The following is a 22,300-nucleotide window of genomic DNA, read 5'->3' as shown; positions in this document are numbered from 1 at the left end:
GTGTGTGTGTGATATCCATGTGACACAGGGGATATACGTGTGATATCCATGTGACACGGGGGATATACGTGTGTGATATCCATGTAATACGGGATATACGTGTGTGATATCCATGTGACACAGGGTATAAATGTGTGTGTGCAAAATCCATGTGACATAGGATATCACCATTTGATACTCACATGCCACACAGGAGATCCCAATATTTGATGTCCAAGCCTGGTTACTGCTGTGCGAGTTAAGCTGAATAATAAAGTACACCACCAATTCAAGTGTGTTTTTATACTTGTACAGCTTATTTAATGTAACGCACAAAGGAAACACTACGTCTTACAGCATAATCTTCACCCGTATTTCAGAAGAAGAAGCCGCAAGCGAAAGGAGCCATCAGAAAGGTGCAGGCTGAGGGGGAGGGCGGGGCAGACGAGCGGGACGAGGAACCCGATCCGGAGAAACCGGCCCCGCCCCGGCACCCGTACAATCTCAGGGAAAGACGCCCCCGCAGGCTGGACACCCCCGGGGGGCTCGGACAGTGGGGCGGAGCCTTCGCCATCCTCTTCCTCCTCATCCTCACCCTCCTGTTCGCCCTCTTGCCTCACGCGGACCGGGGGCCGGCGAGGCTATGACCCGGGGGCTCACGGCTTCTGCAGGCTCATTTTCACCGTCACGGGCTGCCAACGAGTCAGTCCGTCACTATTTTTGTATTTACAAATTTTGTATTTTTTTTTAAAAAACGAAATAAAATTTCACGGTACTCTTAGACACTTTCTTATGGGCGGAAAGCGGTTATTTTGAATTGAACTGAATAATGATCAGCAGTCGTACCTTGCTGCAGTAGGGGCACTCGCCGAAGATGGTGTTGAAGCTCTGCCTGCAGGACGGAAGGCTTCTCAGCCACTGTGAGACGAGAGGAAGGAGAATCGCGCCAGCGCCGTGAATTCGCCGATACCCCCGATAGCGGCTCCGCCCGCCTGCCGACGCGCACACGCACGCACACACACACACACACACGCACACACGCGCACACACACAAACACACACACGCTGTCCGCGCGCTCGTACATCGCGGGCTAACGGGCTGACTATCCTTGGCTCCGGCGCCGCGCGGCCCGTCTGTCTGTTCGGGGGGGGGGGGAACAGGCGGCAAACAGACGGGCGCGCGGGCGGGTCCGGCGTCGGCCCGGCGACGGCCCCGCCGCGTGCGCTCGGCCGCTCGCCTCGTCCATCTGTTTTGATCGCCGCTCTCGCGGCCGACGTAAAAGCCTCGCGCCGCTTAACAATAAACAGATGGACCGCTCCGCTGTTCGTAAGGACTCAAATGTCACACCAGCAGACGACATGACAAGCGCGGGCTTCGGCGGGGAGGGAGGAGGGGGCCGGCTGCCTTGGACTCGCTCCGCAGTGAAAACACGGAGACCTGGAGCCCGTACCCGGCCTGCTTCCTGCTGGCTTCCGCCTCACTTCCTCTTCTGCATGCGTTGTGCTTTTTTTCCTGCGTTTCTACACAAGCCCGTCACGGCCGACGGGGACCGCAGTGCTACTACCCCTCTCTTAGCATTGCCCTGTTATTACACGGGCCGTCTGAGACTGTTATAGGCCTGAAATGCTGCTCAGAAACACTGAGCATGTATTATGAATGGGAGCTGCATACATGTAGAAGCGTGTGTGCCTGCATGTGTGCGTGCATGTCTGTGTCTCTGTGTGTGTGTATGCGTGTCTTTATGTATGTGCGTGTGTCTGTATGTATGTGTGTGTATGTGTGTGTGCGTGCATGTATGTGTCTGTGTATGTGTGTATGTATGTCTGTGTCTCTGTGTGTGTGTATGCATGTCTGTATGTGTGCATGTGTGTGTGCGACGCGCTCACCTCGTACAGACAGGCCTGGTGGAAGGGCTGTCCGCAGCGCGGGTCGCTGCACACCTGGTCCGGGATGGCCGAGTCCAGGCGGTAGGAGTAGCAGATCCCGCACTCCGCGCTCAAACTCTGGGGGAGGGAGCGCAGACATCGCCTTCAGACACTCACACCCTCCTGAGAAAGCCCCAGCTCACCTGAGAAACCCTCCACCAGCACCTCAGCCAAACTCCCCAAGTGCCCACGGCCACACGCGCACGAGACACACGCAGAGCTGCTGGAGGTGCGGGGAAGAGACGAGACTCAGGTGTGGTAATCCCCCTTCCCCGCCCCCCCCGCCCCCGCGTGTGTCTCCCATCTCAGCCGACCCCCACCCCCACTCTTCTTCCTCCACTCCCCGCGTACGCGCGCTGCTTTTAAGATAATTGCAAGCCTCCCTGCCCCCCCCTTCCCCCCACGGGCAATCCATTAAAAGGATGGCAGGTGAAATTTAAACATCTGGTCAAGTAAACTTTTCCCTCTTTTGAATGTTAATGGCGGCGAGGCACTAATCACCGGTTGCAGGCCGCGGGTAAACACGCCGGCCTTTCAACCCGCCGGCTGACGGGAAAAAAAAAAAAAGTAAAATAAAAAATACAAACGGGGAAAAAAAGACAAACGGTGAATGGGTGATTGAACGAGCCCGAGAGTGCTCCGGACTCAGGCACCTTTGTTATCCCAACGCTCCTCTCTGTAAACAGCCCAATTACAGGAAATGTACACCCGGCATCAACTTCTGAAACCGGCCGCACGCGCTTTCATTTACTCTGAGTCCGACTTGGCGGTGGAAATGTTAGCGGGCGTATACGGAATGGGAAGGCCGCGTACAGATTTTTTGTGGGTGGTAGGAGAGGGGAACTCGATCTCCAAAACATCCTTCAGGTTCTGCAGCACGCTGCAGTCCGGGTTCCTGAAAGCGCACAGGATGTCTCGGTTACACAGGCTAATTAAAAGCATGCAAATCAAGCTGTAGTGATTATAGGTTTAAGACAATGATACAAATTAGCAGAAAAATGTTTTGGGGTTATAAAAATAAAGAATAAAGCAGATATATGTGTGTGTGTGTGTGTATATATATATATATATATATAAATAAACACATTTTTTTTAAATTGAAAAAATTATAATTGTAAATATAGCCGTAAGCAGCGATGTCGGGGGCCGAGCACGAAGAGTGAGCCGTAGCACATTGGGGGACTGCACATTGTTATGGACTGCAAAACTAAGTCCAAATAGTAAAAAGTAAAAAAATTTCACTTTCTTCCTATTTGGCTAATCTTGGTAAGCTTTTTCAATTGAGTAGCAGGTGGGAATGGGAACCAAAAAAAATTGCTGTGAAAACACAGCAAAAATAATAAATATCGCCGCAACCAGTGATTGGATGCTTCAAGCCCTGTAAGTCATCACATTATGTTATCATCATGTATCATTTATCCAAGTGTTCACTGATGGAAATGTGCCTTTTTGGGTAGTGATCTGCTTTATTAGATTACACAAAATTGGAAAAATTAGGGTTCCAATTATAATATATAATGATAATAATCTTAGCAAATACCATAGGTGACCTCTGCGCCTTGGTACTTATCCCCCTAATAATACTTAAATTACAGAAAAGCAGTCAGTCACAGTCAAGAAGCACAAACAACAAATGATGATTTCCTTACCATAAATGCATGTTGGCGTTCAGTTTACTCCTCAGAGGGGTCACGACTACACAGCAGGGGAATATAAATATCAATCAGGAAATGCCGATGCTATATCAACACCGGGGTATTCACTAAGACACAAATAAACATTTTACTATATTATATGTGAAAGCAGCTGGGCGGTTCCTGGTCCTGTTAAGGCACCGCTCCAGTGTGTGAATGGAAGCTCAGGTCTGGCACCGAATGCAGGTTGTGCCAGTGCCCGCTATTACCAGCACCTCTGCAGGGCCGCACATACGTACTATTTTTCCAAATGGTATGATACCATTTTCTGAATAATTGTGCCACCTGGCTTCACTCGTTGCAATAGAGGTGCAGCTAGAGAGCTGGCTATTTCTATCTCTCTAACTAGCTAGCCAGATAACATTAGGTACTGAGAGAGATAGAGAGATAGCTTGCTAGCTAGCAAGATAGCAGTAACAAATAATTATCAGCCTCATGACTAAACTATACACCGAAACTAAAGGACAGGCTATATGGCAAATATACGTCTGATACACTGTGTAATGCCGTTATTTCTCTTCAAAAATGTGTAGCTGCACTAGACCACTACGAGGATAGAACGGGAAGCTCTTGCACCTCCCTCAACCTAGTACACTTGAGCGACCCATCAACTGTGCTGCTCGCTGTGTGAACGCAGGGTTAGATATAACACATTTTGTGCAATAACCTCAACTGAATACCGGTGCCATCCATTTACATCTACAAATACAGTGCAGGCACACATCGCATCACACACAGTGTGAGCGCACATGCGTGTGGGAAAACCACAGATGACAGGGAAAATTAAAACAAGTCATGTGGAATTTCCCGTCCACCATTAACGATTGCGTGCCATCGAAGGAGATCAATCTTGCAGGAATGGGATTGCGCCATTTATTTATTTTTTTGTTTATCAATAGTAAATGCAAGAACTAATATTCCACATGACCCCTTCACACTGCTGTTCACTGCCCCACGTCGCCTGGCTACTGAAGTGTACATTTAATATCAGTGGTGCGGGTTGGCTCCGACATTGCTAGGCAACCCACAATATGGCGGGTGCCACCGTTAGTCAAGCGTGACCTTGAATTTCAGGAAACAATCAACAAAGCTTAAAACCCCCACTGCCTGACATCTTCTTTTCACATCTCCATAGTCTTCATGTAGTAAACCAGGCGCATGTGTGTATGAGAATGAGAATGTATGAGATATCTACTCATCTACTACTTTTAGGGAGTGCCATTTTGTAAAAATGTACCTTCCAAGAAATACCCACCATGCTCTGCTCCAAGCAGGCAACATTCAGGCAACATCTTTGGGTGTCTGCTGTCTATCTCCAACTTTATTGAGACGTTGTTCGCTGGGAAAACATGGCAGAACGTGAGTTAGAAAACGAACGGTGGTGTGGTGTGATATTTCAGCAAAGCAGACAGCATCTGCAAAGCTCCTGGCACTTAAACAATGCATTAAAATGCCTATACACCCAGAGGGGCTCAATGGCACTGGGACAGTTAACCAAGGCATAAAAAAAAATTTTTTTTTGTCCAAACCTGTTTAATGGACAGTTGATGATTTAATTTTCATAGTTTTCTGAACACTCATATAAGCAGCAATAGATTCCAAAAACCAAAAAGTAATAACATGGTATTTATTAATCGTTAAGTTTCCTACTATGGTGGGAAATGATCTGGTGATGGATAAAGGACTGGGTTACCGATGGCGACTCTCCGCATGGTTGCTCCTCGGGGCGGATTTTCCGGCTCTAGGACCCAGGTTTTCTCATCGATTTCATCCAGCACCGCCCAGAACTCCTGCAGGGACTCCAGAGCGGACAGGAACTGAGCGTGGACGTCCAGGAGGGTGCTCTGCGGGGGGAGCAAACGGGCACTTTCAACAGAGAGGCCGTGGCGCTTCTACCAAGGTCCAGAACCAGCTCTGAAGATCAAGGTCTCAAACAGGCGTGAATTCCGTATCTGCATTCGTGCAATTCGGCCAAACGGAAACTGTAACCTGGCGTCTTTCATAAAATTGAGTAAACCTGGATTCCAGCTTCCTCTCCGTGTTTTTAAGAGGCAGTTCCGTTCACTTAAAGCCATTAACGAATGCCCCCCACAGCCAGAAGATTTCAGCACTCACAACAACTGTCCCACGTTACTCTACTGCGCACAGCAGACACAGAGAGCTTCCGGTGCTCTGCCAGTGAGGACGTCTCTCAGTGTAATTTAATTGGCTCAGTCAGCTGCACTGCGACAGTGTCCTGCAATCCCGGAGCCGGGTAGTCATTTACATTCGCTGGACAAAAGCACAATAATCAGTTATACTGGGAACATCTGCTGATTGATTTCAACTTGAACACAGAGAATAACTCCCATCTGTCTGAGGCTGCGAGCGCCTTATTTAAGTTGCAAATGATGTTGCACTCTTTGCAGAAGCGAGCAAACAAAAAAAAAAAAAAAAAAAGGAAATATTTAAAAAGGAAAAAAAAATGTTTAAAAGACAGACAGCTGCAGATTTGCGATTCTTAATGGCTTCCAATTTGACCATACAGAATTTCAGGGTTTTCCTTGTATCCGACAGAATTTATGCTGTAGAAATGTGAAGTCAAGAAGCACCCCACAAACAGCTGTAGAATGACTGGCCAGTGGAGGTGAAACCCCCCGTGTCTCTTGAGTCAAAGGAAGCGGGGGCTAGCGGAAGGTGATGCAAAGGATAACTGAGTTTTTTGGTGACCGGTTAGGGAAAACTGCAGCCATTGAGGCCTTACAAATGGATCTTCCACACTGACAGGGAAAAGTAAGTAAAATGTAAAGGGGGTGGCACTTTTGGAAATGGATCATAGGAACAAGCTAGGCACGCCCAACCCAAATCAGTCAAAACAAAGATCATCTCACGGTTGCCAAACAACCAAGAATCAGCCTGGGCTCAGCACGCCACTGAAGGAATTAGCATAGCGCGTTGCCCTTTAATTCTCAACTCAACAGACCTCACCTCCTTCCCTCCATTTTAAAGTTCAGCTGTGAAACGGCCCTGATGGTTTGAGTGCGACTCTCAGGGCAAGCTCGTGAATCAGGAGCGCTGATTGACAGCTGATCAAATCTGGCCTGGCTTCGCTGCCTGCCGTCGGAGTGAGGGAGGGAGGGAGTGCGGGTGGCGTTCTCCTGGCGTACCCGTCCAGCTGTGGGCGCGGGGCGTGCGCGTTTTGCCTTCAATCTAAACGCTTCTGAAAGATTCGGTCTGCGGACCAGATCCCCGGGTCCCGCCGGAGAGGCCCCATCTGCGCCCGGAAGCCCAGAGCAAACGGCCAGAGCCCGGCGTCCGGCTGCCTCGGTGCCCCCGGCCCCGCCCACCCGCCCGCCCGTCCGCCCGCCGTCGTGACGTCACCGGCCCTGCGCAGCCCACCCGCCCGCCGCCAGAGACCGCTGACCGACACTGCGTTTAGGACGAGAGTGCAACATCGCCACCCTGTAATGCTTTGTGGCTCTTTGGTGGCAGTCCCAGGGCTGGGAATCAAACCAGTGAGTGACGTATTCCAAATACACCGCAGGCACGAGCACGCCATGCACACAACTGCCCAGAGACTAGAGTAACACGAGCCTGTAAAATAACCATAAACCTGAATAAAATGTACACCAATAGCAACACGCATTATAATTTCATTTTTCAAAGTTCTGGAAAAAAATACATCAGAGCGCATAGTAACAATACTAATGGAAACTTTTTGGCAAACAACTAATAAATTTATGCAGATCACAAAGGACACATCTCACACACACACACAGTGATACTTAGTTTACAAAGGCAGTACTAAATTTCCAAGGAGCAGAGGAAATTCATTGCACTAAAGGGGCCACCACAGGGTAAAGGATTCCAATCTGCCCTTAGTCAAACAGAGCAGACTCCACTTCTCATTTCAATCAGTGGCGCATACAAGTGCACACGCGCACACACGCACGCACGCACACCGCGCACACGCACGCACGCACACACACACGTACGCACACCACACACACGCACGCACGCACACCACACGCACGCACGCACACACACACACCAGGGGCTCCCTTTCCATGTCCAGAATAAAACACAGAAAGGGCCGCCTTTCAGCGCTCAGTATCATTCACATCCTAATCGCTACATTAAAGCACCTATTAGACATCTTGTGAACATACATTTCTAAACAGTGCCTTTGGTCCCCAGCGCGGTCGCCAAGTTTCCACAGCGAGCCGGAGTGAAGGTGTAAATGTTAATCGCCACCGTCATGTGTAATTTCCCCCCATTGTAATACCTCAGCACTCATAATGCAGCCAATTTAGCAAGATCTCTGATGAGGGAAGCTCCCATCCTGGGGGCCGGAATATTAAACAGTTTTCTTTTCCTTATGAAATCCTAGAATATCGGCTTATACATGGTCAAGGATACTTAACATGATGTTAGGCTGCTCACGATTCTCCGTTCTCTTTATCTGGACAAACATCCTGTACTTGGAAAGCAGGATGTTGTCAAAACATGATAATAAGGGGGAATTAACTGAAAAAAAAAAAAAACATTATGCGGCGGATAAAAATGAAAATTGGTGCAGACGTCTCCTAGGTGATCCTGAGACATTCGAGAAGGAGTGCTCAAAAAAAAAATCTTAAACAGCAAGTTATTGAACAAATTCAAAACGGCCACTTAATTGGTTGCCGACTGACCGGAAAGGCACTTAAATGATAATAAAATAATTCATAAAGAAGCACTACATTTGGCACACGAGGAAGATAGGTTTGCCTAAATGAGTGCCTGGATCATAAAGGAACAACCGCGTCAACCTACATACAAAAGTATCCAGAGAAATGATGGGTACAATCATAAGATCACGCACCATCGTAAAAAGCTATTTATTACTATCATTAGATTATGGGGAAGTATACTCTGCAGCCTCCATTCGTGGGGGAGTAGGGGAGGGGTCTTTTGGTGGTGTTACAGGCCTATTCCTGTCCAGAGCTTATTCAGGAAAACAAAGGGAACTCTGGGTTTGGAAGGCTTGCTCAGGATTGTGTTTAAGATCAGCCCAAAGAAGCATTCTTGTGAAAATGTGCTGTTTATTTCAAACTTTGAACCATGCCTGTACTGTATGTAGTTTTGGAGATAATGGGGTTTATTTAAGACAGGTGATTCTTACCAAACGCCCTGGCTTTTAAGTGGGCTTCAAGGGGTTAAACAGTATAAAAGGTATTTGAAAACGTTTAAATCGTGTACCCCTTCTGAGATGGCGGTACACATCCCAAAGAGTGTTTGTACCAAATTTGGTGCTTTTATCCACCACTTTGACCCTTTTTATTTGACCCTTTTTTGAGGTTAATTCCCCCTACTATACCACAGGCACATCTTTCCGCAATTTCCCCTCCAGATTCAGTTTCCTCAACACAAGCACCACAAGCTGACAAAGCACATCACAACTCATCCTTTGCCTTTAAAATGGGAGATGTTTACACAAGCTCTCCTGAAGAGGAACGCTGAAGTTTAAGTAGGGTTGTGCTGCTGATTTAATTCTGTCCAACCATTCCCTCCACTGTTCCCTGCACAAAATATAACACTTCTGAGGACTGTGGTTTCCTCCTTTCCCAAAAAGATAGAAAAAAGGAAAAAAGATGGCAGACAGATTATATTCCAATAAAAGGTAGCAGAAACGCGCGCAGGACAATCTCTGGCCAAAGAGACGAATGAAGCGCAGGAGGAGTTAATTAATGGCTGTGATGTTCTGGCACATTAAAGCAGAGAAGGGGGTCTTGCTGGGCGTGCTACGACACCTTCGCGCCGCGCCACGGCGAGTCCCTGAGCGCGGCAGCCCGTGCGCGTGCGCCGTGCGGACGGAAAGTGGAGAAAGGCGGAAAAAAAGATTCCAGAGAATGAAAAATGAGACGGGGAGGGAGTGCCTAACTGCGATTTTACATTTAAAGGTGATAAGTCGACAACCGATATTTCAAGAGTTGGGTTCTGCCAGTCGAACAAAGGGGCCAGAGGTGGAATTTAGCTAACGGTAAATTTCACACTCGTATCAAGAATTATTTTATCCCACAGAGTTGCTAAAGTATGCAGCAGAAGAATAAACCATTGGTGTGTCCAAGACTGGGCCTGATGGAGTGTTAGTTCTTCTCTAAAGACAGAGGAATAAATGTGAAGCCTGGACAGGCTGAATGGCTTCTTCAGCTCATCAAAACAAACACCAAAAACGCTGTGCTTGCTGTGTTCACGAGTAAAACTAAGGGTGCCCCCACAGCCCCCCTCTGCCCTGTGTGTGTTAGCCCCATACACACACACACACACTGACAGACAGACAGACACACACACCATACACACGCGCGCGCACACACACAAGCAGCCTCACCCTCTGTCACCCCGGGTGCCGCACCACCGCCAAAACCCCTCGCTGAGATCGCCATGGCGATGATGCTCTGTGGGGAGCAGCAGCAGCAGCAGAGGGGGAAAGCTGATGAGGTGGACGGAGAGATGCGCCAGGAGTGAGAGAGAAAAGGAGGAAGGAAGGACGGAGGGAGAGAAAGGGGGAGGACAGGTGGGGTCAGGAGGGGGTGTTATCTGCCAGGAAAAGCAAGCAGCTTGTCTCCATCCTGACGTAGGTGGAAGGTGTTAGCTTTACTTATTTATCTGAAAGGGTTTTAAAATGAGGTGGGCACCCAAGAAATGTGTGTGTGTGTGGGGGGGGGGGGGGACTGACAGAGGAGGGGTGGGAAAAAATGAACCAAAAATTATGGGTCAGTGTGACATTGCAGTGCACACAATTTAGCATTGAACAGGTGCAAGGACTGCGCAATTACTTTCCAATTAATGCCAGTCCCGTGATTATAGTTATTCTTCTGATATAAATATATAGTGCAAGTGGAAATGTCCTTGTAATTGAAATGGCGGCTGAAATAAGCCCCCGGAATGGGTTGTATAATGTGTGCGTTTGGGATGCAGATATCGGCCTGAGTGTCTCCTCGTCTTCGCTCGAGTGTTCCAATTAGGTCCCTTTCTCCTCCGGGGCCTCGGGGATTGCCATTACGCTTATCAAGAAAATGAGTGATTATAAACAAAACAGGGGAGTGCGTGTGTGTGTGTGTGTGTGTGTGTGTGTGTTTGTGTGCGTGTGTGTGGGGGGGACCGGTCATCAGAAATGTGTGTACTCGCCCATTCATAACACGGAAACTTCTGGAGGGCGCGAGGCTCAGACGAGTAATCAGTCGCAGACAGCGGAGAGAAAAAACACACACAGACACAAAAAAAAACCTCTGAATACACACACGCTGCGGCATCAATCAGTCTACGGTCCCCGTTTACCGCGTTTACTCTCTGCGTCACGCAAAGCACTCGACAACTTGGCGTACAAGACCGATGCAGTCTTGTAAACAGTGCGGTATATTTTTTCAAAAATAATGAAAATGAAAAATAAAAATGGGGAGTGAGACCACCCGGGCGGTTCGACGGGGTCGGCTTGTGACACAGTGACGAATGCAACAACGCCAAAGGAAAGTTCCGGAGGCTAAAAGCACAGAAATGGCTGTGCAATTATACCTGCCGGTGAAGAGCACGTTCAGGCAGTTTGGACGAGGCTCAGGGAGGGAGAAGTGGGGCTTCAGCCCGGCTCCGCCCCCTCACAGCCTCTCTCCTGGCTGCAGCCTGGGGGTGGGAGGAGCCAGAGCCTGAGCCTGCTCCTGCTGAGAGACACCTGCACTGGAGGGGCCTGTGCCCAACGCCACCCACGCCCGACCAACCGCACGCGCTCACACACACAATCACCTGCGCACACACACACACACACACACACACAACACGCATGCATGCACACACACACACACACACACACACACCAACGCTCACACACACAATCACCTGCGTACACACACATACATATACACACACACACACACACAATCACCTGCGTACACACACACACACACACACACACACCAACGCTCACACACACAATCACCTGCGTACACACACATACATACACACACACACGCACACACACAATCACCTGCGTACACACACACACACAACACGCATGCATGCACACACACACACACACACACACCAACGCTCACATACACACACACAATCACCTGCGCACACACACACACACACACACACAATCACCTGCGTACACACACACACACACACACAGCACACACACACACACAACACGCATGCATGCACACACACACACACCAACGCCCACACACACAATCACCTGCGTGTACACACACACACACACACACACACACACACACAACACGCATGCACGCACACATCACTGGCATATACATACACACACGTTTACATACACACAATCACCTGCATATACATACACACGCACACGCTCACACACACACACAATCAACTGCATATACACACACACAGGCACACACACGCTCACATACACACGGTCACCTGCGTACACATACACACATGCACACAAACACAATGACCTGCATATACACACACACACACACACACACACACACACACGCAGAGGACACAGTGTGTGGCGCGTCTCGGCCTGGCGATGCAGCGGCTCGTAATCACTCACTCAGATGAAGACGTCAGGCCGGCGGGGGGGGGCGGGGCCTTCCCCACAAGGCACGGGCAAAATACATCACACGCTCCGGGCCCAGCGGGACGACAGCCACCAGACGGCACCGCCGCTCCGAGCCGCTCTCCCTGCCCGCGCGCCTCGAACCCGCAACACGGGGGCCGGAGAACTTTAATAAATAAAGAGCGCTAACTATCCCTTAAGTTCTAGGACCGGAGTAAACTACAGCGGGCCAGCTCAGAGCCCTTTAATTGAATCTGGAAAGTTGAAAAAGGGACTCTGAAAGAAAACATTTTTAAGAGAGAGAAGCGCGCTAGCGGTGGAGCGGCGAGCGCGAGGAGAGACGCCCACCCTCCTTTTGGAAGCGCTCCTGGGCTACAGTGCCGGCTGAGGGAGCCAATTATGCGTTAGGTAATACTTTATCAGTTGCTCCTGATTGTTCCCAGATTTCATCAGTTTTTTCGCACGTACGCCGGCCCGGGGAGAGCGTCGCGGCTTCCTGGCGCCCGCGGCGGGCGTCGAGTCGATGGCGGTGCATTGCTATGGCCACCTGACAAGCTGGCCCGTCGATACCTGTGGTCTGTTAGCTAACTGAAGCATTTTAACAGCTCCGGTTAGTTTTTGTCTCTCAGTTTTTTCTTCTTCATTCCTGAACACGGCTGGCGGACCCCTCCGCACGCTAACAGGCCGGACCCCGCGGCGAACAGCCTTCAGCGTGGCATGCTGGGTGGAAAGGTCAGGGCTCGCCGCTCGCTTCGTTGATCGCTTGGCCGGGTGACTGCGTGCAGGTGTGCGGCTCGCCTACCTGTGGTGTCCAGGTGATGTTCAGGGGAAGTGGCAGGTCTGCTGAACACTCTGGGGCCTCAGCTGGGTGCTGAACACAGGGCAAGGGGGTCAAAACACACTTCTTCCGACTGTGCCAAAATTACACTTTCATGCAGACACAGAACCAACCAAGTGAAAGAATTAAAAATAATGCAAATACACCAAAGCAACAGCAGCAAGAGCAAGAGCAAGAGCAACAGGAAATGAAACCGGTCCGAGCAGCATTGGGTAAATGGCACAACTGCACTGTCTTATGAATCATTTGTTACGATGTAACGATTGCCACGGAACACCTGACTGATGGAGGATTCTGAATGTAGGCCAAGTGAACTGAATAAATGCTTCATCTCATGTTGGCACTATTGAGCACAACTATTTGTACTCAATATGCAGTGGAATGCAATATTTTAAATTATGGGAAGCAACATACGGAAGAAATTAAACTACTGTAAATGTTATTCGGCCTTCTTTACTGTATGTGTATACACCGCATTTTTAATCTAGGCCAAAGAATGACACAGCTATGGTCAAAAATGCACAAAACGTGAACGTGAAGGTGGAGCATTAAAAATTGCATACAGCGTACGCATGCAGAAAACCCACTTCCTGTTTACGTGAATTCCCCAGAAACATTGTGACTGCATTACACTGAAACGTTTGGCAGTAGAAATATTCTTTTGATAACTTTTCATCTTCAGCCATCAAAAACTCAGAAAGTCCCTAAAATTATTTTTTGTGACATTTGCAAGCAATCTTCAGTAACTAATGCTGCTACCGAATAATCTAATTCGGTAGCCGTACGCCTTACAGTTTCTGAGATCCAGGTCAAAACAATACTGAATAATAATAATTACAACAATCCCAGTAATAATTCCTTCAACAGAACTACAAATTACATCATACAGTACCGTGAAAAAGTATTTGCCCTCTTCCTGAATTCCTCTATTATTGTGTATTTGTCATACTGAATGGTTTCAGACCTTTGGACAACATGTAATATTAGACAAGGCGAACGGGAGTAAACAAAGCACATTTTAAAAAGTATTTCATTTATTTACTGAAAAAGTTATCAAACACCCATATCAAACATAATAACTGGTTGCACCACCTTCAGCAGCATAACTGCAACCAAACAATCACAGTAATTTCATATCAGTCTTTCACATCGCTGTGGAGGAATTTCAGCCCACTCTTCTTTTCTTTAATTCAGACAAATTGGTAGGTTTTCAGTTTCGTTTCAGGTCCTGTCACCTCCTTCTGGGTTCAAGCCAGGACCTTGACTAGGCCACTACAAGACTTTAATTTTGTTTCTTTTCAGCCGTTCACATGCGGCTGCTTTTGTGTTCTGGATCATTGTCTTGCTGCGTAACCCAATTACGCTTCGGCTCACAGAGAGATGAGCGGACATTTTCCTCAAGAATTTCCAGAGCAGAATTCATCGCTCCTTCAATAATGGCAAGTCGCCTGGGTCCCGAGGCAGCAACGCACTCACACTATCGCACCACCACCACATCTGACTGTTGTTATGATGTTCTTGCTGTGAAATCTTGTATTTGCATTACACCACACATAATGGGACCCATATGGTCCAAAAAGTTACAGTTTAGACTCATCTGTCCATAGTACATTATCCCAAAAGGATTGGGGATCATCCCGGTGCTTTTCTTTTTGCAAACGTGAGATGAGCATTGATGTTTCTCTTGGTTAGCAGTGGTTTCCACCTTGCTACTCTCCCATGAATCCCTTTTTTCCCCCCCGTCTCTTTCTCATTGTGGAGTCATGAACACTGACCTGAGCTGAGGCTAAAGAGGCCTGCAGTTCTTTGGATGTACTTCTCTTGTGACATCCTGGATGAGTTGTCACTGCGCCCTTGGATAAATTTTGGTAGGTCGACCACTCCTGAGAAGATTCACCACTGTTCCAAGTGTTCTCCATTTTGAGATAATGGCTCTCACTGTGGTTCGGTGGAGTCACAGAGCCTTAGAAATGGCCTTGTAGCATGATATAGTTCAACAACTTTTTTCTCATCTATTCTGGAATTTCCTCTGATCGTGGCATAGTGTGCATGTAGACTGTGACTACAAACCTTCACTCTGATGGTAAAGTTCAATGAGTGAAGTTCAGATTCAAAAGGGCTGGCTGCAATCAAGTCATGCTATGTTCCATCAGTTGCATCTAATTATGAATTAAATTTGGTTAATTGGTTGATTGAGTAAGTAAGGGGGCAATTACTTCACAAGGGTGATATGTGCGTCCGATAACTTTTTTCATTAAATGAAATAATTTTTTTAATGTATGCGTTTTCCTGGTTTCCCTTTGCCTATTATGACATTTTGTCTAAAGATCCGAAACCATTCCGTGTGACAAATAGGGGGCAGAGGAAACAGAGGAAGAGGGCGAATGCTTTTTCATGCCACTGCTCCTCAGCACGCACGCTGTTCCTGTGACTGCTCCTCCCTCTCTGAACCGTCAAGCCGTCGAGTGTGGTGACCTAGCGAGGGAGGCGAGCAGATGTGCGGTTGGGGGGGTGGGGGGATCGGGGCTATTTTTACCCCGCGGTGGACAGGCGGGCGCGGGGGGATTCGCACGCCCTGCTGAACGGCGTACGGGCAGCGCAGCGCGGCACGCCGCTGCTCTGATCGCGTCCCGCCAGCGTCCCTCGCCTCAGCCATCGCAGGGCGGCCCGGGCGCACGGTAACCACGCACCGGGTCCTCTGTGACCGCTCTGTCCCGAAAAGACCCGTCTAAATGGAGCTGCACTGCCGCGCTGCTAAAGGTCATCCCGGAGACGACTCCCGGTGCGAAACGGACGATCACTCGTTCATTCATATGGTATGTGACTCTAGATTCATTAAAGAAATTGCATATTCTATAGCTCAATGATTAAGTATTCCAATAATCAAACCCTGCTTTTTGCCACGTCCCAAATGTGGCAGGAAATGCCAATTCTGTGCAAATAATTAAGGAGCAAGAAGGTCTGCAATCACTCACACTTTCAGACAGGGAAACGAGCAACAGCCAAGAATTACAGACACAGGAAGAATACAGCGCACGCAGCACATTTGGTGTGCACAAAAAGTCACATAAAAATAAACAATAAAAATGAATCAATAACAACAACAACAACAACTTGCAGATGCTAAAGGGTCTCCGTGTTCTGGCAGGGTGCTGCTGCGGCGCATGTGGAGAGAGAGAACAGGGCTGAAGCGAGGCCAGGCTCCCGCTCACCTTGGGCTTCAGCTTGAGCGCCACGGTGTGCTGGCGCCCGGCGGAGTCCTGCGCGCCCAGCCTCAGAGACCGCAGCTCCGCGTCCAGGAAGAGCAGCCTGGGGAGGCAGGGGGCGGGGCGTTACGCCCACGCAACAGCGCGGTCAGCGTGCGCCACGCTTACCGTCTCCACCGGCCCCGGACCCCCCGAACGCCCAGACGCTCTCTGTCACCATCCGCTTACGGACCAATAAAGCTTCACATCAATGACCTATTTCACTAAAGTACCATCACATGACTGACCCTCTTACCCAGAGCAACAAACCAGACAACATCAGTTTTAGACTCGGGATTACACAAATTCATTAAAATCACAAATCAAAAAGCCTCATCTTCCAGAATGGCCAAAGGCCCAGAAATCACGCGTTTTCTTCAAACGGACGCAGGAGGAAGGGAGGAAAAGACGGGCCCTGACCGGGCCGGGTGACCCGCACCGTCTGATTACGGACGGGCTTAAAATATCCCAGAGAACGGAACAGTACAATGACCCCTGTCTGTACTGTAATTAACGTCGGCCGCGCGTTTTTCCAGGGAGCGAGAGCTGATTAAAATGACCAGCTTCCGCCGTAAGTTCACTTCACCGTGACCAATCAGATGTGCCCAACTATATCGGACTCAAGGCCATTAACGCCGATGCCAATTAAGGCGCCAAATTAATCTCGAGTGCATTTACCAATAGGCCCCCGCTGCAGTGCTTCTGACCGCGATTCGGTATTAAAACGTTCACCTTGTTTCCCCGTAACTTCAACACTCTCCCATTAAACTGGAGAGGTAGGTTTCTAATTGGATCAATTTGCATTTGCTAATATCATAATTTCATCTCGGGGCCATTAAGAGAAAAAGGGAAAGAATTAGCGAACCCGGCTAAAGCACGGCGCGCCCCGGCACGTGACCGAGCGCCGCGGCGTCGCCTGCGACTCCGACACCAGCCGCGGCGCAGCCAATAAACCCGTTAGCCAATTAAATACTCATTTAATTCATTAATTAATTAATGACAAGCGCGCGATAACCTTGCTGTCATTCATTTCGGTGAACTGCCAGCTGTGTGCGTATTCTTCAACCTGCGTCGCCATTTATTTCATTTCCTATTTATTTAATTTGGTCACATTTGGTCTTCCATTGGGACTGTTCCAACTGAGTTTTTTTTCCTTCTACCTTCGCGAAAACGAGAAACACCCCCCAAACAATACAAAAAAGCACTAAACAGAAGGTCCCATGTTTCTGCATTATTTCCTCTCATGTCTGCCGCATTGCATAATAAAAACAGATTAAGGGATGAAGCCGTGTGTGGATGGGTGTTGGATAATCAGAATGTAACGACATATCTATTACAGATCTTCTGTTTTTCAATGAAATGCTAAAAACCGTCCATCCCCCATCAGTCTGTTACACTGTGTGCGGGGGAAACGTTGAAAACACTCTCGCTCCAGTTTACAGACGTCAAATATCATGTTTCCAGTTGATATCTCCATTTCGAACATTGCAAAAGGAGCACCCCATTTAGAACACATTAAAATTATTTATTACTCATTCAATTTACTTCAAGGTCATCTGCATCTCTCAAATCATGGATTGCAATAGATACAAGTATTTTTAAAACCCTTCTAATGTTACTTTATGCAGGCATCTGCAGCGCTTGTTCATTAATATACATGAGATACACATCAAACTTATCACAATAAAAATCTAACTTTGCAAGGCAGGTAAGAAGACTTCATGGAGGGAACATACTTATCCCAGCCCAGGCTCCCGATCTCTCCAATGAGGCGCTGGTAGTACTGAGGGGGAGGGGCTGCCGGACACGCCCCTCTGCGCTTCACAGCCACTTCCTGCGGAAAAATAAACACCTTCCTTCAGCTCAGCATTAATGACGCACCGCAGCTGCACTTGTGACTGTATTACACACGAGCTTCACTGAGAGGAGCTGGGCAACCTGTATGTGGAGAAACAACCTTCTTCTGGCACTTCACTTCAGTAATGCACAAGTCCCAATATAGAATGCACAAGTAGTGCTTGAGTTACGTGAAACAACAGGGGGTTGTGTATAAAAACAGCTGTAATTCCTACACAGATCACCCGCTATGGATAAAAATACCCCCAGATTAAAGCTTTGTTTTAACCTCATGTTCATTGTTTTATTTCAGACCCAAAGTTCTGATATACAGAGACAAAACAACAAAAATTGTGTCACTGTCCCAATACTTTTGTATTTAACTCTATACACATACACATACACGTATGTGTGTGTGTGTGTGTGTGTGTGTACATATGCGTCGACTTTAAAACACTTTTAATAATTGTGCTGTTGGCTGTTGAGTATAATTTGAGAGGTCAGGATATCCAGAGGGACTGAAATATGTCATTCTATATAAGGCGCCACAGTAATGGCACAGTATCTCGGGCTAATTTAGGCCAGTAACTACTGTAACAATAATTGGCTGCCTGACATAGATTCCAGCATTTACATTTCATGTACTGGGTAGCCAATTTTTCATTTGAGAGGAAATGTGCATGTATACAGCAGCTCTATTCCACACATAAGACTACAGGACAGTAGCCTGGCTTTTTATTCTATAAAGCACATAGCGGTCTCATCCGCCCATATCTATGCACAGACCCAAGGAGCCGTCAAGCTAATGCAAGCAGTACCACTGCTGCACTGGATTTCAATTAGCCCTGCAGATATCAAATCAGAAATCAGCATTAGACAGCTGGATGCTGGGAACTCACGAAAGGAAGGTAAGTCGCAAAAAGTCCTTTAATCTCAAACAAGACAATGCAGAACTAAAAAGGAAATCCCAAACAATGTAAAATTATGTATGGTGGTGTATCAAATATCGCAAGTATACCTTAAAGGAAGTCCAATAATTTACTTCACACAAAACATTTAAATCCTCCCACATTTTAAATCACTGCTTTGCTACATAAAATAAAAAAATAACAGAAAAGATTAAATTAATTGTCATTAATAGATTATAGCATCTATAAAACGCAATAAAGAACAGAGAACAAGAACTTACCAAAACTGTTTTAAGCTCCAAAATAAAACTGACAAGATCTGATGAATGTTGCAATCTCTAAGAAATAGAAAAAAGGATTGATCAATTGTAAATTAGTGTTTTTGTAAAAACACAGTGGTGAGTCTATTGCTTCAAAACGAACTTACACTGGAGGCCTAAATCATATCCCCAGTCTACTATTTGATTAATAGAAGCTGCCACAAGCTTTAATTAATAATATTTTTAAGTCTATCAAAATAATGAACTTTATTGCCTTAGGTGGAATACAAATCCTTCTGAAATGGAGACAAAGAGAGCCATAGCGAGAGAGAGAGAGAGAGAGAGAGCGCCAGCGAGAGAAAAAAAAGAAAAGAAGAAAGAAAAACTAAACGAAAATAATTTTCAGCTGTAACAAGCTCAGCCATCCGCTTCTGCAGAGCACTCTGCCCTTTGAACAATGCCCTGTTATGCCACAGTTTTAAATTCGTAAGGATACAGCAAAGTAAATGTGTGTTCAGTATACAGTGCAGTCCATAAGTAATGGGACAGTGACATTTTTTGTTGTTTTGGCTCTGTACTCCAGCACATTATACTTGAAATGACACAATGAATACGAGGTTAAAGTTCAGACTGCCAGCTTTGAGAGTATTTCCACCCATATCGGACGATCCAGAATCACAGGCCTTTTAGTACATATTCCACCCATTTTAGGGGAACAAAAGTAATCAAACAGACGGCTGATCACCCGTTGTTTGGTCAGCCGTGTGTTGTTGCATCCTTAGTTCATGCACAGGAAAGCTAACAAAAGGTCCAGAATTTATTCTAGGGATCAAATTTGTATTTGGAGTCTCTCGTTGTTGCCTTTCAACAGGAGGACCAAAGAAAAGTCAATGCTAGTGAAGCAGGCCATCGTGAGGCCAAAAGTCAAAATAGACTGAACAGAGACATATGCAAAACCTTGGGTGTGTCACAATCAACTGTTTGATACATTGTTTTGGAATCAAGAACGGAAACAACCGGGTAGACCACGGAAGACAACTGTAGTGGATGACAAAAGACATTCAATTTTGAAGATAAGCCCCTTTTCAACTTTCCAAGAGATCAAGACGACTCTCTTAGACACAGGTGTCAAAGGCTACCATAAAGGGACCATAAGCAGAGGGCTTACCACAAGGTGCATGTGAATTGTTTTAATACATATCTAAAATTGAGTACAGAGCCAAATCAAGAAAAATATGTATTTGCCCAAAATATTATGGAGCTCACTGTGTGTGTGCGTATGTGTACGTGCATGCGTATGTGTATACATTAAACAGATCATATGCAAAATTTTTACCTTTTTTATTACATGCTGGTATCCGTGAAGTAGCCGTTTCAGGCGCCAACAGCACTGTAGCCTCAAGACAGAAGAACTGCATTATTTCAGCACTGACTGTAAATATACTCATGATGGAACTGCATATAGCCTAGGCTGAGCCATTACTATTAGCAGGTGTGCAACTTCTGGTATTCAAATGCTAGATTCACACACAATTTTATAAGAAAACACAACACTTTCCTTCTAAGATGTTTTTTTTTTTCTCTTATTTGAACTTGAATGGCTACAATCACAGTAAAGGTAGCAACAAGAAAGAGTTGCTGCAGGAGAGTAGCCAAAATTGAAGAGAAAAAAATGTATGTCGTCATCTCAATTAGCAGACTATGTGAACCAAGTGTCATAATTTTCTGAGCACTGAATAAAGCATCATGTAGCGGAAACATTTGCTTGAGATCCTTTGACATGCTCTTTTTATTTCCCCAAATATCAGTTTTGTGTTTATAATAAATATATTTTGCTCAACAACAGTGTCCGAGAGTAAATACAGAGTGCACTTGGCACCTTTCTCCTCATATATACAAATAACCACAAACTCCCATTACTTTCTCTTCTTACATCATATTTTGAATACGACTAAATTATGGAGATCTGTGACTAAATGCACAGCCCTTTTACTGCTATTGTACATTCAGTGTGGATTCATTATTCATCCTTTTGCCAGCAGAGAAGAAAGAAATTCATGTGAACCAAATGATAAGGGATGAGTGTGGGGTGTCCTGTCCCACTCCACTTTGGAACAAAGCTGAAGTTCCATTCAGAGAAAGGGACAGCAAAAACCAATACCCAATAACCAAGATCAGAACTGCAGCCACTTTATAAGTCAAACACTCGAGTATGATACAGTATAGTGCTGCCAAGTGACCTTAAATCCCCGTACGACCAGTCCTAACACTGGTAATCAAAATATCTTCCATGAAAGCGCACAGTCTCTCGTAAGAATGCGAGAAATGCCAGAAAAATGCGTTTTAGGGCACGTTTTTATCTAGCTATGTATTTCTAGATGGTCTGTCATATGCCACCCCTTTTAATTTTAAAGAGTAACTACCACCACTAAAAAGAAAGCGACTTACTTTGAATTCTTTAGTTGGCGGTCGGATGGAACTAGTATTCTTATTCGGAAGTCTAACTCCTGAAAAGCAAATGAAAAAGTAGTTTCTGAAACCGCAACGAATAGCTACGCAAGAAGCACCAATAACATACGCCTTAACAGGCAAACGCTATGCGAACTGCTAGCGTTGAATTACAAATGACCCACCTGAACAGTAATGAACCCATCATAAATAGTTTTCTCTTTGTTGAGAGGCAAAAGCAACGGATTTTCCTGTAGCAATAAAGAACTTTCTGCCATTCTCACTGGCAAACATGAGATAAATAAACATGAGATAAAGCAAGCAAGCCTTACTAGCCGCCGTTGGAAGAACTAATTTACTTATGTTTTATAAAAAATAAAGCTAATGGAGCACACGACTTACTAACAACACTAACAATCAACAATAGGCAAATCCGACGCCACTGTTAGCACAAGTTGTAATAACTTTGTTAACTTTTATGGCTAATAACGATGCACGACTTCATCAAAGTAAGAATTTAGCCATTTTAGAAACGGTGCAGATCTAGCTGGCTGTCATAACATGCTAGCTAAACTTTCTCGTTTTGTTTCGCGCCGCAAGCAAGAAGCGCTT

At 46.6% G+C, this 22,300-nt stretch overlaps 2 protein-coding genes across 6 annotated transcripts in view; one reads left to right on the top strand and one right to left on the bottom strand.

Annotated features, from left to right (window-relative positions):
- vrk2 (VRK serine/threonine kinase 2) overlaps positions 1–719 on the top strand; it is a 20,374-nt gene extending 19,655 nt beyond the window's left edge. For 2 of the 3 annotated variants that reach the window (XM_064317252.1, XM_064317253.1), the window contains exon 13: positions 360–719. In XM_064317252.1, the coding sequence (XP_064173322.1) occupies positions 360–626 (267 nt within the window). In that variant the 3' untranslated portion in view covers positions 627–719. The remainder of the gene's footprint in view (positions 1–359) is intronic. The other variant, XM_064317254.1, reaches the window with a different exon arrangement.
- Positions 274–22,300, bottom strand: fancl (FA complementation group L). 3 transcript variants are annotated; one of them, XM_064317256.1, is made up of 14 exons: positions 21,874–22,300; positions 21,689–21,747; positions 20,577–20,637; positions 19,262–19,318; positions 17,973–18,070; positions 16,204–16,300; positions 12,956–13,024; positions 5,293–5,443; positions 4,855–4,938; positions 3,555–3,600; positions 2,719–2,800; positions 1,867–1,983; positions 826–897; positions 274–693 (listed from the first exon to the last, which is right to left on the bottom strand). In XM_064317256.1, exons 1-14 carry the CDS (start codon positions 21,964–21,966, stop codon positions 691–693), a joined length of 1,089 nt encoding a protein of 362 aa, XP_064173326.1. In that variant the 5' UTR covers positions 21,967–22,300; the 3' UTR covers positions 274–690. The 3 variants fall into 3 exon arrangements, with proteins under 3 accessions (XP_064173326.1, XP_064173325.1, XP_064173327.1); XM_064317255.1 differs by having other exon boundaries at positions 274–671; XM_064317257.1 differs by lacking the exon at positions 19,262–19,318 and having other exon boundaries at positions 274–671.

This window comes from Anguilla rostrata, chromosome 18 (assembly GCF_018555375.3).
Source record: "Anguilla rostrata isolate EN2019 chromosome 18, ASM1855537v3, whole genome shotgun sequence".
NCBI classification, from domain to species: Eukaryota; Metazoa; Chordata; class Actinopteri; order Anguilliformes; family Anguillidae; genus Anguilla; species Anguilla rostrata.
Note: the sequence above shows the minus strand (reverse complement) of the source record. Positions and strands in the feature narration are given on the sequence as shown.